The sequence below is a fragment of the Pediculus humanus genome, genomic scaffold (assembly GCF_000006295.1).
Source record: "Pediculus humanus corporis 1103172108293 genomic scaffold, whole genome shotgun sequence".
In the NCBI taxonomy this organism is placed as follows: domain Eukaryota; kingdom Metazoa; phylum Arthropoda; class Insecta; order Psocodea; family Pediculidae; genus Pediculus; species Pediculus humanus.
Window position 1 is genome coordinate 51,655 of NW_002987862.1, and position 22,676 is coordinate 74,330.

The following is a 22,676-nucleotide window of genomic DNA, read 5'->3' on the forward strand; positions in this document are numbered from 1 at the left end:
TGACGCAGGCAGGGAAAACAATGATGATGATAATGATGATGATGATGATGGAAACGGGGGTTGTTGTTTGCACTTGGGATCAACCGTTAGAACGATCAAAGTTGAGTGGGACCAAAGACGGTTTTTTTCATTTTCGATTGTTGTACTGGTTCGTTTGTTGTTTGTTATTTCCAAACGTTTATTTATTAAAATTTTCGATACGAAATCGTTTGCATGACGTCACTCTCGCGATATAAATTTTTGTAAAAAAGAGATGCGTTTGGAAACTCCAAAATTGAAATTTTCTCGTAATCGAATTCTAAATAATAATACCTTGAACCGAAGAGGATGGCACTCCTGACAATCTGATAGATACGAACAACAACAACAACAACAACAAACGTAAAGCGCTAACGAGATGTAATTTGTTTACTTTTATTATTTGCACCTTGTCCAGAGATTGTCACAAAGACAATTTTCGTTTCGTCATTTACCCCCCCCCTCCTCCCACTCTGTCTTCTTCTTTTCTTTTTCTCTTCTTGGCTTTTATGCAAACAAACACTAAGAATAAAAATCAAATAAAAATTCGACGACAAATTTCTCTTCCTTTCCCCGCCCGTTTAAGCGGAAAACAACGACAAAAATTCGTTTCTGGTGACACTGATGTTCAATCAACGTGACGACAACTACGTTATTATTATTATTATTATTATTATTTACCGAACGGTTAGAACCTCGTAAAAAAAAAATTCTCGGAACGTTTTTTTTTTATTTTTTCACTTCCCTTCCTCCATTTTTCTTTTCTCTCTCTCTCTCTCTCTCTCTCTCCCAAAAGTGCAATTTTTTAAAATTTCTGACATAAGGTTTTTTTTTTTATAAATAAATGACTCACGCGGTCAAATTTTTTTTTTATTTCCCCGTCACTCGTCACCGTCGTGTAAAAAAAAAAAAAAAATACGTTTTATTAGTTTAAATCACGAAAAATCGTGACAAATTTGACGAACGATTTGCCATAATTCATAGCAACATTTTCCTCGCCATCAACTACGTCATCATCCGCCTTTTTTTTTTTTTTTTTCTTTTATTTTATTTAAACAAAAACACGAAAGTATCGGTTGGTTTTTCTTTTTGGCGTCGTACGAACAACAGCAACGATTCTTTTGTTAATTATTAATATTATTATTATTATTATTATCATTATCATTATTATTATTATTATTACTAATAATTGTTAATTATTTTAAAAGTGTTTACAACGAGAAAAATAATAGATAACTTATGAAAACAAAAAGAAAAACGAAAAAAAAAAAAACGGAATATTTGTATTTAATAATAATAATAATAATAATAATAATAATAATAATAATAATGACGATGATGATGATGATAATAATAATAATAATAATGAAAGCCAATTAAAATGAATCATTCTTTTGTAATGGCGAGTCGTCGTCGTCGACGACGACGACGAGAATTTGTTTGTCGAATCTGTTCAAAGTCCAAATTCTTCTTTCTTTATTAATTTTCTTTGTTTTCATCATAAAACTTATTTATTTATTTATTTATTTTTTTTTTTGAAAAATCGAACTCGTTATTGTTATTATTATTATTATTATTATTATCGATATTAATAATAATGATAATATTTGTCACGGGGGGGGGGCACTTTTTAGAAGCGTGTCGATAAGAAGAAAATTTAAAGATGAAATTTTACTCTTAAACTTGGATTTTGCGTGGAAATTTGATAGTTAGGATTACTCGTTCGGGGCTTCCCCCTTTTTCTCCTTTTCCCTCTCCCCCTACCCCCAAAAAAATTCTTGATGTGATTTTTATCAATGGTTTAATGATAAGAAATTGAAAAAAATGGTATTCGTACGATCGAAAAATACTATTAAACTAATAATTAACAGAAGGTAAAAAAAATGATTTTCCGGGAATGAGAAAATTTTTTTTCCTTTTCAGGAAGGGGGGAGGGCGGTGGGGACAAGTGTTTGACAAAAAATCCAAACGATAATAATAATATTATTAAACCGCTTTTTCAATTTAATTAATAAATCAAATTTTTTTTATTTTATTAGTTTTAGTTAATTAATTAATAAACTAATAAATTTTCTTTTTCTCTCTCTCTCTGTCGTTCTCTCTTCCTCTCTTTCTAAAATTTGTCGAATTTCGAATGCAAAAGGCAAGCACGCAATTAATCAACAATTGAAACAAGGATAAAGAGAGAGGAGGAAAAGCCGAGAGGTCATGTGCCTAACGAATCTGTTTGCGCTTAACATACAAATTCATTGAAAAAGTAAATTTACTTTTTTTATTTTATGAATAACAAATAACGATTTGTTCTTGGAATTTACTAATCCTTAATAACTCATCCGTGAGGAGAGAGAGAGAAAGAGAGAAAGAGAGAGAGGCGCGAGAGAGAGAGAGAGAATATTTTGAAATTATTAATTTTTTTTTTTTTAAATATTTACAATGAAAATTTCATTTTTTTTTCGTTTTTTCATACTTTTTTCCTCCCATTCTCTCTCTCTTTCTCTCTCTTTCTCTCTCTTTTGTTTTGTCTCTCTCTCTCTCTCTTTGTTTTTCCTTTACGTATCATTAAATTATTATTAATATTATTATTGTAATAATTTTAAATTTTTTTCCTTTTTTTTTCTTTCTCATTTTGTGTGTGTGAGCCTGAATCTCTCTCTCTCCCTTTTCTCTCCCTTTTCTCTCTCTTTCTCTCCCTTTTCTCTTCCTCTCTCTCTTTTCTGTTAGGTTCCCTCTTAGAAAATCATTTCGTCGATTTATGAATGAAATAATAAATTTTTTATGTAAACTTATTAAATAAAATTTACAAAAAAAAAAAAAGTAAAGTTAAAGTTAACGGATCGTTAGTAACAAAAAAAAAAAATGGCCGCTCATCACGAGTGTTGTTAGACTTCGATTAATCGAACGTTTTTTTAAACAAAAAAAAAAAATGTCTGGAATTATCTGGATTGGAATGACTGGAAGTGCGATTTATCGAACGAGTTATATTGATGGAAATCGATTAGAAGGAAAATGATCGAAAATAATCGATCGATATATCGAATTCGGTTATGGCGTAAATAAATAAAATTTTTTTTTTACTATTATTGTGCGTGAACGTGTGCGTAGGGTGCGGGTGGGAGACGCAGGAGGGTTCAGGGGGCGGCGGGGGCAGGGGGTTCGTCCGACAGGATTTAAAAAAAAAACAATTTCCGTTTTTTTTTTTTTGTTTTTGTTTATAAATAAAAAAAAAAAATTTTTTTTTTTTTTTTTTTAATCAAACCGTTCCCAGCCCTCTTGTAATAAAGAGAACTTTAGCCGGCGGTCTTTGGGACACGTGTCCTCCACAATCCAACGATTGCCACAGGCATGTTAAATCACAGTACGATCGAATGGTTATTTCAAAACAATGATGATGATCATATACGAACGAACGTACGAACGAACGTCGTTTTCAATTTTTTTTTCGAACGCCGCGAATAAAACTCTTCATAGGAATATATATAAATTTCTTATAACGTATGCAAAGGCACGTGGCATCGTTCAAGTGCTCATTTTTTTGTTAAAAATAATTTTTTTTCACTCGCCATCTTTTTTAAATCCGCCACCTGTTTTCTTATGTATCCATCCCATCATCATCATTATCATCATCATCACGTGTGTCTTACCGCCATATTGTACTCAATACAATAATATTCAATTAATTAAATTGCATAATGGTTGTTTATAACTCGAAGGGTTTTTTTTTATTCGTTCCGTTTGTTTCTAATATCATTGACGAAGAGTTCAAGTTGTTGTTGTTGTGTTTGTAGTTGTTGTTGTTGTTGAATCGATAATAATAATAATACTCACATTTAACCGTTCATTTTTTTTTTTAACGAAATAATGTCCTCTTTTAATTAATTGCTTACGTCACGTTTTCATATTTTCGATTTCTTTAAATTGCGAGAGGACACCCCAACCCTTCGGGGGGAGGGAGGTAATTTTATTAAAGAAAAGGTTCGTAAAAGGGATATTAAAAAAAAAGGTGTGAGAAAAAAGGTTTTTTTTTCTCTAAAGGATTTTAAAATAATAAAATTTAATCCTTTTTTCATATACTTATAAATTAACGTTATGTTGATAAAATTCGATGTTGGAGAGAGGCTTTGTTGCGTGTGTTTGAGGGGGGTGCGTGCGTGTGTGTGGGGGGGTGTGCATGCATGCGTGCGCGTTAGGGTTTGGCCAAACCGAGATAAGCCGCGAATAGTTAGTTATCTAGCGGTAATAATTTCTAAAAAGGAGATAAAAACTTTTTAACTTATTTTATCATTTTTGATGAAAAAAGGTTCGTTCGTTCGAAAGTTGTCTCTCTCTCCTTACAGTTTTATTATCTCTCTTTCTCTCTCTTTTTGGTTCGGGTTAATAATGATAATAATGATAAGTTTTTAATTTAGGGTTTTTCCTTTTTCACCTCCCCGGGTTGAAATTTTCCGTACGCGAAAATAAATTCTATGAAGATGTGAATTGCGTAGGTGTGTGTGTGTGTCTGTGTGTGGGTGGGTGTGTGCGTGTGCGGGAAAAAGGAAAGGAAACACGCACAAAAAAAACGAATTTTAGGGTTTTTTTCGTCGACGTTTCTACAAATAGAAAAAAAAAAATGGAAACCTTTAATTCTCACCTACCCCCTCGACTAAGGTAGGTTTCTCTCTCTTTCTCTCTCTCTCTCTCTTTTTTTTTCATTTTCTTATTCTTCTTCTCATTTTTTTTCTTTTTTTTTTCATTATCTACGCGTTTTGTTTACTTTTTTTTTTCGTTCGTTGTGTTGTGTGCAAAGATTTTAAACATTGGAAAAGTCTAGACATCGTAATTCCTTCGACTTGTTTCCCTCCACAAGGTTACCGCCGTGAAAACAAATTTATTGACTTTGGTCGGTGTTTAAAAAAAAAAAAAACCTGAATTTTTTTTTCTCTCTCTCTTTCTCTCTCTCCTTTTTAACACCTTTTACCCATCGATCCGAATGGGAAAAAAAGGATAAAAAAGGTTTATTAACGCTTGGATAATATATATATATATGTGTGTATATTTCGTGGAAAACCTTTTTTTTTTTACAAAATGGCGGGTCGATAATACAAATAATATAATCGATGGGAACCATTTTTTTTTTTATTAAGAATTTTGTAAGACGGAGTAAATAATAATTATTATTATTATTAACAAAGCGGAAGTTAATTTAATTTTTTTTTTTTTACGTTAATAATAATAATAATGATAATAAAAAAAAAAGACAAAGGGTTTTTTTTAATTTTTTTTTGAAAATGTATATAAAACGTTATTCATCATCTTATTCTTTTTGCGCTCATCTTTTTTTTTTTTTCTTTGCCCCGACAAAGAAAATAATGAAAGAAATAGAAAATTTAAAAGATAAGAAGAAGAAGAAGAATATAAGGGTTGGTAGAGAGAGAGAGAGAGTAAGGGTAGGAAAGAATAAGAAGTATAAGAAAATAGCGGAAATCTCTCGAGATTGGAATATTCTAATATCTCTGAGCGCCCCACTTTTGTTTGCACAAGACTTGAAGTGAAATATTAAAACCTGCGCAGAGGTATGGCAAATTTAACAAACTATTCTCTCTCTCTCTCTCTCTTTCTCTCTCTTTCTCTCTTTCTCTCTCTCTCCCGTTTCATTTTGTCTCTTTATTTTTACATCCAGTAATTGTTTTTTGGGCGTTACGAAATAATTTTTTTTTTTTTTACTTACTTAACAGTGAGAGAGAGAGAGAGGGGGGGGGGTAGATTAATTTGTCGCACGTTTGATTCGAATAAATTATCTAGAAAAAAATATTATTATTATCATTATTATTATTATTATTTTTTCGATTGATGGCGAAAGGTTAGAGATTTCGGAAAAAAAAGGACCTCCTTGGAATTTTTAAGTTATAAAAGGATTGAAAAATTGGCATATTGTTGGTGTGTGTTGTGTTGTGTGTAATAGTAGTAGGGGGTGGTGGTGTTTTTTTTCTTCCCACAGTTTCCCTTAAAGGTTTTTCTTCCACCCTTCCTTAGAGGTTTAAGCAATCACCGAGGGATTTGTCAGAATAAACTGTGATTATTAACTGAGAATAGAGGCGGATGATGGTGCATTAACCAACCCGATTCGGATTCTCTTTTGAATTGGTGGACCATGAAATTTTCCACTAGATCAATAGATTTTTCCCTACTGAATACGGCCTTTACGTATAATAATAATAATAAATGTACGTTTCATTTGTCCAGGAGGCATTTCCGTTAATGCCACGCATGTACACATCATCATCATCATCATTTATCATTGTTTGATTGATTATTAAAAATTATTATTTTCGTTAATTAAAATCATATTTCGACAACGTTTCCACCCCCTCCCCTCCTCCCTCTTTCTTTTGAAAATGCTGGAGAAAATTGAAAAAAAATTAAATTCGAAAGATTTTGGAAAAAATTCAACCGGAAATACTTTCTGTTTACTGAATGTACGAATGATAATACCGTACGATTTTTTTTTTTTTCGCGTGCGATAGGTTGGTACAATTTAAAAAAAAATTAAACCACCCACCCTTGCTCCCCCCATCATCCCTATAAGTTCATAGGGGTAATCCTATTAAAAAAAGACAGACACCTCGGATGGAAAGTTTTATAAAAGAAACAACAAAGCGTCAGGTGGTCAGTTTTTCACAGTAACAACAACAACAACAACAACAGCAACACTTTTTCCTTTTCCCGTACAGATGAACACCCTGTTAAATGTTTAACCGTGAAATCAGTGTGCAATAAGATAATTGTTTCAACCCCTATAACGAATATAACACCCCAAAAAAACAGATTTCTTTAATTCCCTTTTACGAGTCTTGGAAAACTAATTTGTACGATCTTTCTCTCTCTTTCTCTCTGATTTACACCCCCGCCCCCATTCAACGAACCCATTCGAAAATTTAATCTTTGCTTTCATTTAAACTTTATTAAACTAAATTCATATATATACATAAATGTATCATCATCATCATCGTCACCGTCACCGTCATCATCACCGTCGTCATTGTCATCGTCATCATCATCATTGCCAACATTATTAAAATGTTCTTTTTTTTTTTTTTTATTTAGTCCCGTTTGTTTTTCATTTAAATCCGCATAACCTTTGTGGAGTTAATAATGATTATTATTATTATTATTATTATTATTATTATTATTATTATTATTATTATTATTATTATTATTATTATTATTATTATTATTATTTAGTTTTTGTTCTGTTGTAATAAAAGAAAATTCTACCAAACGTATTTTAAATCGTTTGTTTTCTTTCTCTCTCTCTCTTTCGTGAAGTTTGTACCGAATGAATCAGAAAAATTTATCATTTCTTAAAGAAGGAGAAGGGTAAAGATCAATTTTTTTTTTAAAAAACCTTTTACCCTTTTCACCCTTCCCCCGACAGCCCCCCCTGCCGTTCACGAAAACGAATTAATTTTACAATGATTCTTATTAGGTTTGCAGGTAGCGGAAGTCAAAAGTTTTTGCGAACGGGAGTGATAGGGCTAGCCGAGGAACAGACGGAAAGGGGGGAAGGTTAACCTTCAAAACGGGTATAAATCGCAATCGGGTGGTGGGAGGGGGGGAAAAAAAACTCGTATCAAATTCAACCTCTTTGTCAACCTCCCGAAATATTTTTTTTCGATAATACCTGGATTATATAACCAAGGATTTATGTCTTGAATTTGACTCCTCTTTTTTTTTTTTTTTTTCCTACCCATTTTTGATTTTCCTCGATCGATTTCCGCGACGACGACACGTAGGTTCCATTTTCTACGTGGCACGAACTCTTTATTTCCGACGAGTGAAAATTTTTTTTTTTTGTGGGAAAATCGGTCGTCAAATCCCATAACGACTTATTATTATTATTAAAGAGTTCCAGACGTCGCTTTCGTCAGTCAGAGTTTAAGTCTCCCAAGGGGAAAAGGAAAACCCGGGAACCTTTATTAAGATCAATATAAATATCCTCGAGCGAACGTAAAAAAAAAAAAAAAAATTGATTAATACAATAAAGAGAGAGAGAGAGAGAGATGGTAGTAGATTTTTCTTCGGCAACACTTGTCGAAATATATTAAAGGGGAAAATTATTAACCATCATTTTACCTCCCTCATACCGTCCAAGACTTTTCCGATGTTAAAAACCGAACAACCGTGGCGAAGAGTACACCCACACACATTTGCGCTAATTTTGACTCTTTTTTTTAAAAAAAATCGCGTGATAATAAGGTGTCGTTAATCTGAAAGAGAGAGAGAGAGAGTTGGAAAAAAAAGCAAACTCATATTATTTAAAATAAGGTTTAGGTGGTTGTTGTGATGACACAACAGAGCAGAAGGATTTTCTACCACCCTCGAACTATTAACGTGTGCGTTATGTGTGTCGACGTCAATCAAAATTTCTCTCACACTCTCTCTTTCTCTCTCTTTTTTTTTTTTTTACCTTTTTATCACATCGTAATTTCGTTAATGAAATAAAAAAAAGAGAGAGAGAGTGAGTGGAAAGTGTCGAGTAAAGGAAAAATATTGTCTGGCAGATGATAAAGTTATCATATCGTTATCAGGGGATGCCGACATATTTTTGACACGTTACGATTGTAAAAAAAAAAAAAAATTAAAAAAGTCGACGACGGGAGAGACTACAAAGAGAGGGGGTGGGGAGTTAGGGGGGGAAGTAAACGCAAAAAGTGGTAAAACGATAGGAGTTGAAAATTTTCAGGTATTAAATTAAATATTCGTTCGATCGTTTTAAATTTATTCGCGTGACTCCCCCATTTTTTTTTTTTTTTTTTTTCAAGTGGGAGATGACGCGCAAATTTTTTCACGGTCAGAAAGAAAAAAAATTACGAAATTTTCGGGGAAGGGAGAGGGGGAGAGAGAGAGAGGGAAGAAAGGGAGGCGTAAGGCCAAATATAATTTATTAATTTTCCAAAAAAAAAAAAAAAAACCCCCGCCGTTTCGCTGACGTCATTCGATCAGGAGGAGAAAAAATAAAGAAAATTTCAACGTGTAAAATAAGACGTCATAAAAATGGACGTAGTATGATGATAATAATCATGATGATGATGATGATAATTGTATCAATATTTAGTCAGGGTTTTAAAATGTTTTGTTAATTTGAAAAAATACAACAACAACAAAAAAACGGGCAAAAAAAAAAAATGATGGAAAGTGAGAAGAGATCAACGGGTTGTGTGTTTGTATGTGTATAAAAGATTTGGCGGCGGCGACGACGGCGGCGGGAGGGAGGGTTGGGGGGCAACAGCAAATATTTTGTTTGCGTTTGCAAATATGTGCACAAGCTTTTTTTTTGTATTTTTTCCCGTTTTTTTATTTTATTTTTATTTTTACAAGCAAAACAATTTTAGAGGATAATATGTTTCGAAATTATATATATATATATATATATATATTTTGTTGTTGTCGTTGTTGTTGTTGTTGTTTGTTCGAATGATATTGTTTGAAAAAACAAAACAAAACAAAAAACAAAAACGAAAAAAAAACAGTCATTTTATTTTATTTTTATTTTATTTTATTTTTTTCTTAGTACAACTTTATTATTATTATTATTATTATTATTATTATTTATTTTGTCGTCGACGCATTTTTTTTGTTGTTGTTTTTCAAACGTAAATTTTTTTTTTTTTCAAACAAACTCGATTTGATTGTTTCATTTTTGTTAAATTCCGGATGATGATAATAATAACCCGGAAATATTTTAAAAAATAATAATAATAATAATGATGATGAAATTTACATTTAAACCGTTGTCAAATGATGATTTTGGGGGGGGGCGGAATAAAGAGGGGAAGAATCGAGAAGGAAGAAAAACAGTACTGACAACATTTCGACTTATTCGATTTTGTGCTTTTAAAAAAAAAATGATTTTTTTTTTGTAATACAATAATCGTGGAAAAAAGAGTTGTGGGTATCATAATTATCATCATCATCATCATCATCATTATCATTTACGGAATAAGACGTTATTGTCGTTCTTTAATTTTTTTCAAAATGGCGGAGCATTTATCATAGAATCCCGTGGTTGAGAATGAAAATTCTAGCAAAAGTTTCTTCGCTCGTACACAATTTTAAAAATTTTCATCATCATCGTCATTATTACTATTATTATTATTATTATTATTATTATTATTATTATTATTATTATTATTGTTGTTGTTGTTGTTGTTGTTGTTTTTAAAATGTCGTCCGACGTCACAAGATGGTCGCTCTCTTACGTACATGAATATTTTTTTTATTTTTCCATATCGGGGTAAATCACCCCCGTCCGTTCATTGCCTCCGATTTTGTTTATTATTAAATTATTTTCTTAAATGTATAAATCGATATATCGATCGATCGATCGATCATTTCGTTAGAGATATCGTATTAATTTGATCGATAGGTAAAAAAAATTCGATATTTCGAAATTTGTCGAAAACAGTTAGGATTTCGTAGTAGAATATAATAAAATTGGAAAATTATTTAGAAGGACTGGAAAAGTTAATCCGGAAACACAACAGATGGTATTAAAATGGTTGATGGTTTTTTTTTTTTCTCTCCAAATATTAAGTGTTCTCCAGAAAGTTTTTAAAACTATAAAAAAGGAAAATTTTAACTCACTTAATTTTTTTTTTTTTTTAATTTTCGATTTCGAGGGTTAATTTTTTTTTACATTCGTGGGGGGTGGGTTAAATTTTTTTACGACGCGACTTTTACGTTTGTTTGTTTGTTTGTTTGTTTGCTTATTTAATTTTTTTTTTTTTTTTTAAACTTACCTCTCGAATGAATTTTTCTTGTTTTGTTTTTTTTTTTTAAAAAGGTTCAAATTGTTTTCATTCAATTAATAGAAAATGATGTTTAAGATACGGTCCTGATTTTATATATGTGTGTACATCTTGGCCAATGTCCATTCTTCGGACTTCGTGCTTCGATATCTAGTTTACGGATTATGTTGAGGTTTTTTTTTTTTTTTCTCTCTCTCTCTCTCTCCTTCTTCCGTCTCGTGCCGTCTGCGATAGACAAATGTTTTTATATTTTCGATTAAAATAATCTTATAAAAACAAAACTTGATTAAAAAGAGAGAGAAAAAAGAAAATTTTTTTTTTCCCGTAATGGTCGTCGGCGTCGAAAGAATACAAAAAAAAAAAAAATTACGAAAGAGAACTCTTAATTAAAGATGACGAAGAAAATGAAGACGAAGACGAAAAAAAGAAAAAAAAAAGATGGTGGAAATAATGAAGGAAAAAGAAAGAAAAAGAAAAAGAGAGAGAAGAAAAAAAAATAAATAAATGAAAAGTTTTTGAGTGATTTTCTTTATTGGTCAACTATTGGTAAACTTTGGCATTTTAATTAAGAATTAGTTTTTCCCTTCTCCCACGTCTCCCCGGTCTCCCCCTCTTTTCCATCTCCTTCTCACCTCCCCTCGGATGTGTGTAAAACATTCTCTATCTCTCTCTCTCTCTCTCTCTTTAACAAATATCAATACTTTTTTTCTTTTTTTTTTTTGTTTTTCCTTTTTGCAAATGTCATTCATTAAACTATTAAAACTTTTCGTTTGTTTGTTTGTTTGTTTGTTTTGGTATATTTTCAATTTTTTTGTAAATGTGAATATTTTCCTTTTCGATAATAATAATAATAATAATGTTTTTTCTTCTTCCAAATTTCATAGAGTTTATATTTTTCCCCGTTTTCGGACGCGGAAATGTTTTGTTTTTACATTTTACCGCTAATGGATTTTATTAAAAAAAAAATAATAATAATTTCCGTTTCCGGTTAAAAAATTTATTTTATTCGATAATGCGATGACGACCACCTTTAAAATCGATTTAACACCATCTTTTCTCACACACGTTTTTTTTTTTTCAAAACATAAATCTTATTTGAGAGAATAAGCTCAGGTAAAAAAAAAAAAAAACATTATATGGTGGGTTATATAGAGGGTGATAAAAAGAGAGAAAGAAAGAGAGGGTAGAAGAGAGAGAGTAAGGGAAACAAATGGAAAGGAAAGGAGGAAAGGAAAGACGTGGTTTTTTTTTTTTTTTTACGGCATCATTATTTAAAAAAATTTTATTTTATTTTATAACGGTACGAATATAATAATCATAAATTGAACAAAACGTAATTTTTTTCATTCGTGATAAGAGAGCTTTTCGACTCTCTGATAAGGCAAGCCTAATTCAAAAGTAAACATTGGGAGCGACAACAACGACGTGAGATACGGAGTCAAAGGTGTGGCGGGCGGTAGGGAGGCAGGGAGAGGTAGGAGGAGGGAGTGGAGGGGAGTGGTGATGATGATGATGATGATGAAAATTCAGGTGTGACCGACTAAATCCTTGAATATTTTCTTCCGTTAATTCACGTACGCGAGCTCGTACGCTCGCGCGCGAGTAATTCGTGTCGCTTTTTAACAAAAAATAAAATAAAAAATGGCGTCAAATAATCGTAGAAAATTATTATTATTATTATTTCGTTAAATTGCAAAAAAAAAAAAATATTTTTCCGATAACGTTTAATCGTGCCAAGGTCCTTTAAGGTTTTGCAATTTTGTTTGGTTAATAAAAAAAAAAAAAAAAAAATGGAATATTTGTTTTCGTTTCGGTACTTTGTAAAACGAAAAAAATTTTCCAGAAAATAAAAATGGCGGAATTTCCTGTTGTCGTTAAAACGAATACGAACTACGCTCAGACAAAATTTAAGCAAATGAAAATTCGTTACGTCGCCAAAACCGTCGCCAAATAAATGGCGCCAAATTCAAATTAAAAATAGACGATATGCGACTGTGATAAGATGAAAATAAATAAATAATAATAATAATAAGTTTTTAAAATTTATCGATCATTATATTAAAAAAATCGATTATTATTATTATTATTATTATTATTATTATTATTATTATTATTATTAATATCGTTTTCTTTTTTTTTTTTTTTTGTTTTAAATAAAAAGAAAGAAAAAAAACGAATAATTCGATCGAATTAAAATTCGAAACTGAACAATCATTCTCTCTTTCTCTCTCTCTCTCATTCATTCAATCAATCAATCAATCATTCGTACAAAAATATGGAGGGGATTCGGGGGAAAAAAAAAAATTTTTTTTTGTAAAAGAATATAATAATAATAAAAAGGATTTGTTAAAAAAAAAAGAAATCAAAGCAATAAAAAATGTAAAACAGAAAAAATAAAGCCTCCAGTAACGAGATGAATCTTTTTCGACCCGAATGGGGCCCCCTCCATATTTATCATCGTCGTACAATTGCAAGCCTTTGTAATAGGATTACAGTACCGGAATACAATGAGCCTTTTATTGTCCAAGTTTTCATCCTGGAGAAGGAGTTGTTGGTAAGGAGAAAAAAAAAGGAAAAAAAGAGGCTCCAAATGCGATCCGCGATATCGTTATTTTTTCCATCTCTCTCTCTCTCTCTCTCTCTTTCTTCATTTCTCCATTTTTCCCGTTCGTATTTTTTGGAAAAAAAAGGAAAAAAAGGAAAATGGAAAATTAATATTATTAATTTTTTGATCGTGGTTGTTGTTGTTGTTGTTGCTGTTGTCGTGCGACGTTTCTGGAAATTTTATAAATAATAATAAAAATTTGAGAGTTTAAAGAAAATTTCTAATAGAAAGAAAGAGAGAAAAACGCTAGAAAAAGTTACGAAAAACATAAAAAAAAAAATGATAATGTACGATAAGAGAATAGATAATTCCATGGGAATCTGAGAGCTGAGCCGTCGCCGCCATTTTGACAAAAAATCACCATGGAAACGAGACCCCGACGATTCACGGAAGTCGGAAAAAAAAGAAAAAAGAGTAAAAATAAAATATAAAAAAAAAAAAAAAAAACGAGGAAAAACGAGGAAAAACGTTATTTTTTCCCCCTCTCCCTCTCTCTCTTTTACTCTCTTCCCCGCTTACCCCTCCCCCTTTCCCCAATTTTATATATATATATATATATAAAATTTTCTTTTTTGTTTTTTGTTTCAGGGATTTTCCTGAAAAAATTCAAATTACGAGGAAAAATTTCATGGAGGTTGTGGTAGTACTACCATTTCGATTCGTACGTTGACCCCCCACGAAAATTAATACACGTAGTACAAGGTAAGACAAATTTTTTTAACCTCCCCCACCGTCGAAAAACAAAAAAAAAATTTTTAAATGGCGTCGAATTTTTTTTTTTTTTTTCTAAAAATTTTCTTTTCATTTTCTCTATTACGCATGAAAATCGATCGTTTATGCGACGGCGTAAAATTTTATTATTATTATTAGTATTATTATTATTATTAATTTTTTTTTCTAACGTTATATCATTTGAAAAACGTGTACGTAATCATCAAGAAGCAGACGACGGAAATGAGTAAAAATAGTAAATAAATAAATAAATAAAATCGTCACCGGAGGTTTAACGTAAACGCCCTCGATATTATTTTTATTATTATTATTATTATTAATTAATTACGCGTAATAAAATACGAAAAAAAATTATTTTCGTTTGTCGGGAACCGCCATTTTATTATTATTATCATCGTCATCATTATTATCATTATCACGACTGCGATTAATTTAATTTTTTTTTAAATTTATTACTCGTACGAATTTTTATCGTCGTCAGCCATTTTTTTTCGTTTTTTTCCGAAGAAAATTCCAAACAACAACAACAACAAACGACACAACCACAAACAGTTATTATCATTATCATTATTATCATTACTATTATTATTTAATAAAAAACAAAATTATTTATTTATTTATATATATCGCAATTTTATTTTATTTTTTTTCGTTTTAATAAAATTTTAATACATTTAATTTTCATATATATATATATTTATCGTTAATATTAATTTTGTTATCATTATTATCATTATCATCATTATCATTATTATTATTTTAATTAATAAATTTCGTAATAACTAACTAATATATATATATATATAGTACACAATATACAAATATATTGTTTTTTTATTGATATTTACATGTACAAAATGAAAATTTTAAAAAAAAAATTATTATTATTATTTATTATTATTATTATTATTATTATTATTAATCATCGTCTCTATCATCATTATTATTATTATCATCTTCATACATGACGTTGTTATTACTCGTAAAAAAAAAAAGAAAATTTTTTTATTTTTTATTTTTTTCAATTAATTATTAATCGGATTTCAAACGAAATCAATAAATAATAATAATAATAATGATAATATTAATAACGATAATAATAATAATAATAATTTGATAAAAAAATATTTTTTTTTTTTTTTTGCTTTTTTTTTTTTTGATTGGACGAAATAAATTTGAAATGAAAAATTTTCTCTCCAGCAATTTTCCCGTACGATTTTTTTTACGGGTATAAAACATAAAAAAAAAATTTTTACAAGTTACACAAAATGGCGACTTTTTTTTTATACAAAATTTTTTATTAAGTAACTATTATTATTATTATTATTATTTTATTCATCACCATCATCATCATCATCATCATCGTTATTATTATATTAAAAAAAAAAAAAAAAAAAAGAGATTCGGATGAGCCGTGTAATTTTTTTTTTTTATTTATTTCTTATTATTATTATTTTCTTTCATCTCATTATGATTTATATTATTATCATTATCATCATTATTATTATTATTATTATTATTATTATTATTATTATTATTATTATTATTATTATTACTCTTAAACACGACAAGACTCTTATTTCTCGGGGTTTTCCAGGTTTCTTCCCGACGATTCCTTAGGGACAAATGCTCAAATTTTGTTGGTGCTATTAATACAATATTTTCCGAAAAATTATTATTATTTTTATTATTATTATTATTATTATTATTTAATAGAAAAGGGCAAGATAATTATTAACGATTGTTTTTGTTGTTGTCAATGTCGTCGTCGTCGTCGTCGTCGTCATCGTGGTTTTATATTTACGGCAAAATCGAGTATTTGTCATCATCGTACCTGAAAATATGCATTTACGAAAGGCGTAAGGGGGGAGGGGGAAAAAAATGCGGAATTGAGTAAATCGATACGGGTACCTTTAACACGATAACGACCTTTAACGCGCCTAAAAAACCGCGTATCGAATTATTTTTTTTTTATAATCTTAAATAAGTTTAAAAATTAACAATCGTTATATATTTCGTTATTCCGCAAAACGAATTTATTAATAATAATAATAATAATATCAAAATTTTGCGAATTGTATTAACAATAATAATAATAATAATAATAATAATAATAATGATTTTATTTAAAATTTCCGCATTTGCTTATTGGTTATTATTAATTAATAAATGAATTATTGAACTATTGAATTCGTGATGTCATCGGATGAACGAGTGATGCCTATGAAAAAAATTTATTTATTTATTATTATTATTATTATTATCATCATCATCATAGTCAAAGTATCGTAAATTATTACGACAACTTATGGAACTTATTAATTTATTTATTAAAATAGTAATAATAATAATAATAATAATAATAATAATAATAATAATAATAATAATAAATAATAATAATAATAATAATAATAATAAACGGCATTGAATTTAAAACGTGTCGAAATATTATTTTTTATTTTTTATTTTTTTCGCGTCATTCGATTATGTAATTTTCTTTTTTTTTTTTTTTCGAAAAAAAATTCTAAATAATATCGCCTAGGGAATTTTCTTTTTCTTTTTTTTTTTTTTTTTTTTTTTACAATGTTGGCAACATTTTCATAAATTTTTGATTAGGTAATTATCGTACGTAATTGAAAAAAAAAAAAAAAATTTCTTTTTCTTTTTTTTTTTTTAAACTTCCTTTTTTTTCGGGAAAATGTATTTATTATTATTATTATCATTATTATTATTATTTTATTTATTTATTTAAATCGATCGATTGAGCGATAAATCGATTAATCGAAAAAGAAATCGTTCGATTTAAATAAATTTTTTTATATAAAAGAAAAAAATTTTGAAAGAAGAAAGTTTTGATAGAATGAAGAGTTAAAAAAAAAAAAAAAAAAAAAAACGGGTTTAATTTTTTACAAACTTATTATTATTATTATTTTTTGCGTATAAAATAAACGTGGCTTTATAGCGCTTTAATATATATATATATATATAGCGCGTTAATTAAAAAAAATTATAGCGTAGTTTTTTTTGTAAAAATATAATATTTCGATACTTTGATACCTGATCGATATCACGTTATTAGTTTACAAAAAAAATGACAATTTTATGCTATATTTCTTCAAAAAAAAAAAATTTTATAGCGCTATAAAGTACTATTTTTTATAGCAAACATACAGAAACGAAGAAAGAAAAAAATAAAAGTGGGGGGGGGGTAAACGAACCATTTCGCAAATGCCAATTATCGGGTATCGAATAATTTTTGTCGGCGTAATCGAAGCGGATATTATTATTATAAATTTTCCCATGACGTGCCTGGAAATTTTGAGGGGGTGTAGGAGGGTACGGGGAGTAGGGGGAGGTAGGTCATTAATACCCTGGAATTTTTTCGGTTCGAGGTAGTACCTGAAACGATTTTTTTTTTTCGGCAGGAGAAGAAAAATTTATTTTGTGTTTGTTGTGTTGTGTTGGATTTTTTTTCGCCGTACGACGATCTAATTAAATAATTAATAATTTGAATTAACCTATTAATTTATTTAGAGATCCATCGTTAATTATACAAACTTGTAATTAACGAATAATACTTATGTATTATTTTTTTTATGTCAACGAGAATCGCGTTACGTGTTAAAAACAACAAAAAAATATAGAGCTATATAAATATAGAGCTATAAAAAATAGAATAATAATTAATCGAATAACACCTCAAAATAATAATTTTTATTTATTTATTTATTGAATTTTTTTCTTCGTACAATAAAAAAAATAATAATTTACATAAAATATCAAACGATTGTAATATTGTTTATAGAGCTATAAAATTATAGAACTATAAATAAATATTGAATTGAACTTTCCGTTTGATTTAATAATAAACGATTCGAAAACGATTTTTCTATTTTATATATTTAAAAAAATTTTTTCTTCTTTATTATATAGCACAGATTTTTTTTTATAGCGTGATTTTGTTAAAATTGCTATATATAAAATTATAGCTAGCTATAAAATTTTTTTATTAATATAAATAAAATAAATAAATGAATCGAACGCGCGTGCGAATTTTCTTTTTTTTTTTGCTTGACAAACGCGAGTAAAATAAAATCGAAAAATGAAGAGAAAAATCATTTGAAAAATTTAAAATGAAGGAAAATTTTTTTTTTTATTAATTAATAAAATTACGTCATTACGATGATGATGATAATAATAATAATAATGATAATACGAACGCACGGGTTAAAGTGAACATTATATAATTTAACTATATTTTATTATTATTAATATTTTAAATAAATAAATAAAAATTTCATGAGTAAAAAAGAAAAAAAAAAAAATTTATGAGAGAATCGAAAATCATTCGTTCGTTCGTTTGTTTGCTTGTTTATTTGTATGTTTGTATGTTTGTTTGTTTGTTTGTTTGTTTCGTTTTTATTTTATTTTTTAATATTAATCGTCGTGTGTATGTTTTTGTCCATTTTTTTTTTTAACGAAATGCATTTAAAAAAATTTTATTCGTTTTCATTTTTTTTTTCTACTAAATATTAAAGGGTGGAGAGGGGGGGGGGAGGAAATGAACCACTCGAAAAAAAGGGATAAAACGGGAAAAAAGGAAAAAGGCAAAAAAAAACAGGAAAATCTTACATAAAGATTTTTTATTTTATTTTACACTTAAAAATTTAGTGGAGAAATTGGATGATTCGAATTGAGATTTTCAAGAGATGATGATGATGATGATGAAACGACGAGAAGGATTTTTGAGATTCTGAATCCTTTTAATGTAAAAATCTTTTATTATTATTATCATCATCATCATTATTTTGTTTTTTTGTAAAAACGGGAAAATACGTAATAAACAGAAAGAGAGAGAAAGAGAGTGAGATGAATTCGATATAAAAGCTTTTATATTTTTTTATACGTTCGAAATTAAAATGTTGCCAATTTAAAATTTTCAAAAAAAAAAAAAGAATATTGTTCCTCTTTAATTTCGATCGGCGGCCATTTTTATATTTAAATAATGATGATGATGATGATAATAATGGGGTTATTATATTTTCTCTTTGTTATTATTTTTTTTATTAAACTGTTCGTTTGTTGGCGTGTGAAAGAAAAAATAATAATAATAATGATTGATTAAGTTGGTACGTATTAAAATGGATCGATGGGTTATGGATTTCGATAGTTGGAAAAAAAAAAAAAAATTACTAAGCTAACGGGTACTGTCACAAGGATGTGGTTCCCGTCGGAGTGTGATACAAAGAACTTTGATAGTATGAATCGTTCGGAAGGGACGTGTGTGGATTTGGCAAAGGGCTAAGGGAATTATTGTACTGTGCGTATTGCGAGGCCATGTCATACATTTTAATATCCGCTTTCGATTCCGTCGGGAGTAACCTGTGGATAGAAAATGGATGATTAGATGCGGCATACCCTGTGGGCTCCTGTTTGAGATGATGGTGATTTTGTAACATGACTTGATGTTCGGAAAGTGACAAGTGAGGATGGCATCTGTTAACCATTGCGGCAATATCGTCGTGTTGAAGACCGTGTTGCTGATGTTGCTGATGATGAGATGATCCGTGATGTTGTTGATGGTGGTGTGCGTTTTGATTTCCGGATAAGCACAGTTCACTGCTTGCTTGAAGCATTCCTAAAGGGTCCGATTCGACTTTCGGATGCAATCCTAACATAGATGCCGTTATCCCGTGATCCACGTTGGATCCCGTTTTATCACCATATTTATCACTATATTTATCACTAAGGAGAGATGATTTGTGATTGTTGTGAGACATCACAACATCATCGTGATGATTCGGAGTTTTTTTACCGTCCACGCTACCATTGTGTGACGGAGATTTGTGAGATTGACGTATGGCTTCTTTTTTTTCATCTTTAAATCTTTTTTGCCTACGTAGGTAACAACCATTTTCAAACATGTTTCCGGAATCGGGATGAAGCGTCCAAAAACTACCTTTACCTGGTTTATCGGGAGTTCTTGGAACTTTAACAAAGCAGTCATTAAACGATAGAGAATGACGTATTGAATTTTGCCATCTCTGTTGATTTTGTCGGTAAAACGGAAACAAATCCATTATAAATTGATAGATTTCCGACAGCGTTAACATTTTCGTAGGCGAATTTTGTATGGCCATTGTTATTAGGGAAATGTACGAATATGGAGGTTTGGCGTGTGTGTACGACCGACGGTAGGTTTTATCCGCTCTCGCTCTTTGCAAAGCCGCCGAATTCGGTGAACTCGGATTTAAGTCTCTTGTATTGCTCATGGAACTCACGGGAGTCAATGCTCCGCCGTAACTATTTATACTACTCATTCCTCCCATGCAAGATGCCACGCCGTTCATGTTCGCCATGGGAGAACCAATGCTACCGTAACTCATAGGCGATGACATACAATTACCGTTCATCGAGCTCATGCCAGAGCTTAACATATTTGAACTGAATCCGCTACCGGATTGGGGAGAACACGAATTCATTGAGGATACGCAAGCCATCGAATTCATAGAATAAGACGATGCCATTGAATTTATCGTTGTTGCCATATTTGAAACCGATGTGCAACTACTAACTGCTGTCTCTCCGGAATATGATCTTTGAGAAAGCATCACTATTTCCGAACTATTTCACTTTGTTTCATTTTTTACAACACTTCACTCGCGGTAAATTCTTATTTTTTAATAACTATTCGTCAAATCATTCTTTTAAATAAAAAATTTTTATTAAAAAAAAATACGAATGTAAAAAAACAAAAACGGGGGAAGGGGGGAGAAAAAAAAAAATTTAACCGAAAACTTTGTCTACATTTCAATCGACACGACACAATTGATTTTCGTTTTCTCTCTTCTTCTCTTTTTTTTTTTAAATTTTAAATTATAAAAAAATTATTTATAATTATCATCTCACATTACGAATAATTTACTACTAATATTACCACCTTTTGAAAAATAAAAAAATAATAAAACATTTGAAAACTTTAAAATTTTTTTTTTTTTTTTCGAAAAAAAATTAAATTAAATAAAATAAAAACCCGATTCGATGATTGTTTATTGTTAAAATTAGATCAATAAAAATTGATTGATTAAAATTAAACAAATTTATTTAGGGTTCTTAACGTAAACACGCACGTCGTTGTATTCAAATGAAAAGTTTGCACAAGGAAATCTTGTCAACAGAAGATAGCTGAGTGTGTGTGGTAAGTACACAACGCGTTAGGCGTTCAACGGTTCGCAATTCGGCCGCAACAGGTTCACGGACGGGGGCGGTTCACGTCGGATGAGAGCAAACACTCGCACACTAGGACACTATTGACTTGAAACAGTTCACTGATTGAAAAAACAAACAACGCACATATATCGAGAAAGAGAGAGACATGAGGTTATCGGGAAAAGAATAAGAAGACGAAAAAGAAGAGAGAGAGAGAGGTCCCTATTTTGGGGGCGTATAGCTCCTGGCTTCGAAACGAAACTTGTTTGACTAGGTGGGGGGAAAATTTATTTGGCTTACTACGATGTAAAGGCAACGTAATTCTATTCCCCCACTCTTACCCGAAACCATTTTTATTGTTTCCTAATATCGATTTAGTTCTCAAATCGACCTCCTCGTATTACCGTCGTCATGGAAACACCAATTGGAAAACACTCGGCGACCAATAGGAATCGTTAAAAATTTTTTTAATGGATAAAGTGGGCGGAGCCGACACGCCTCGTTTATAAGCGCTCTCTTATTTCTGAGAATGAAAGAACTTTTACGTGAATGCACACATCACCTGTTACTTTTTTTTTCAACAAAAAAAAAAAAATTTTTTTATTTTTTTGCGATTGACACGAAAAAAAAATTTTTTATTTTATTTTGTATTAATAAATTTTTGTAAAAAAGTGATATCGAAACACAACACGAGTACATACATAATATTTCTCTTTAGAAAAAAAAAATTATTATTGTTATTACGGTGACGGTTTATACGGGGGTGACACAAAAATCAACGAAGGAAATTTTGTTCGCGAACATGACAAAATTTTGGGTGAACGTTTTTAGTGAAAAAACAAAAAGGGAAATCACCACCACCACCACCATCGAAAAAAATGTGATGATAAAATTAAAGGAAAAATTCTTATCGATAAAAAAAGTTAAAATTATTACGTGGTACCAGTTAAGGTATTACCCGGGATTTGTTTTATACCGTGAAAATACGATACCGGTTAAGTAATTTGGTGTTTTTTTACTCTATGAATTAAAATTTTTTTATTATTATTCATCGTAATCGTTGATCAAATCGTAAATTAATTTTTTTTTTCCACGACGACGAAAACTTAACTGTATTTAAAAACGAAAAATCGAAATAATAATGATAATAAATTATATGACGTCGTGTTTAAAAAAAAAAAAAAATTTTTTTTTTCCATCAAATAGGGTTCGTTTGATGATATTTCCATAAATAATTTTTTTTTGTTATCGGAAAAACCAGAGAAATTTTTTATAAATGACGTAAATGAAGTAAATCGTATGGTGTTGACGTGGCACGAGCGTAA

At 29.7% G+C, this 22,676-nt stretch overlaps 1 protein-coding gene across 1 annotated transcript; it reads right to left on the reverse strand.

The window, feature by feature from the left end:
• Nucleotides 1-19,352: 19,352 nt before the first annotated feature.
• Nucleotides 19,353-20,753, reverse strand: Phum_PHUM546090 (protein fork head, putative; the record flags this gene model as incomplete). The annotated part of the gene is made up of 2 exons (XM_002431711.1): nt 19,353-19,524; nt 19,561-20,753. The coding sequence occupies 2 exons, from the start codon at nt 20,751-20,753 to the stop codon at nt 19,353-19,355; spliced, it is 1,365 nt and encodes a 454-aa protein (XP_002431756.1).
• Between the last annotated feature and the right edge of the window lie 1,923 nt (nt 20,754-22,676).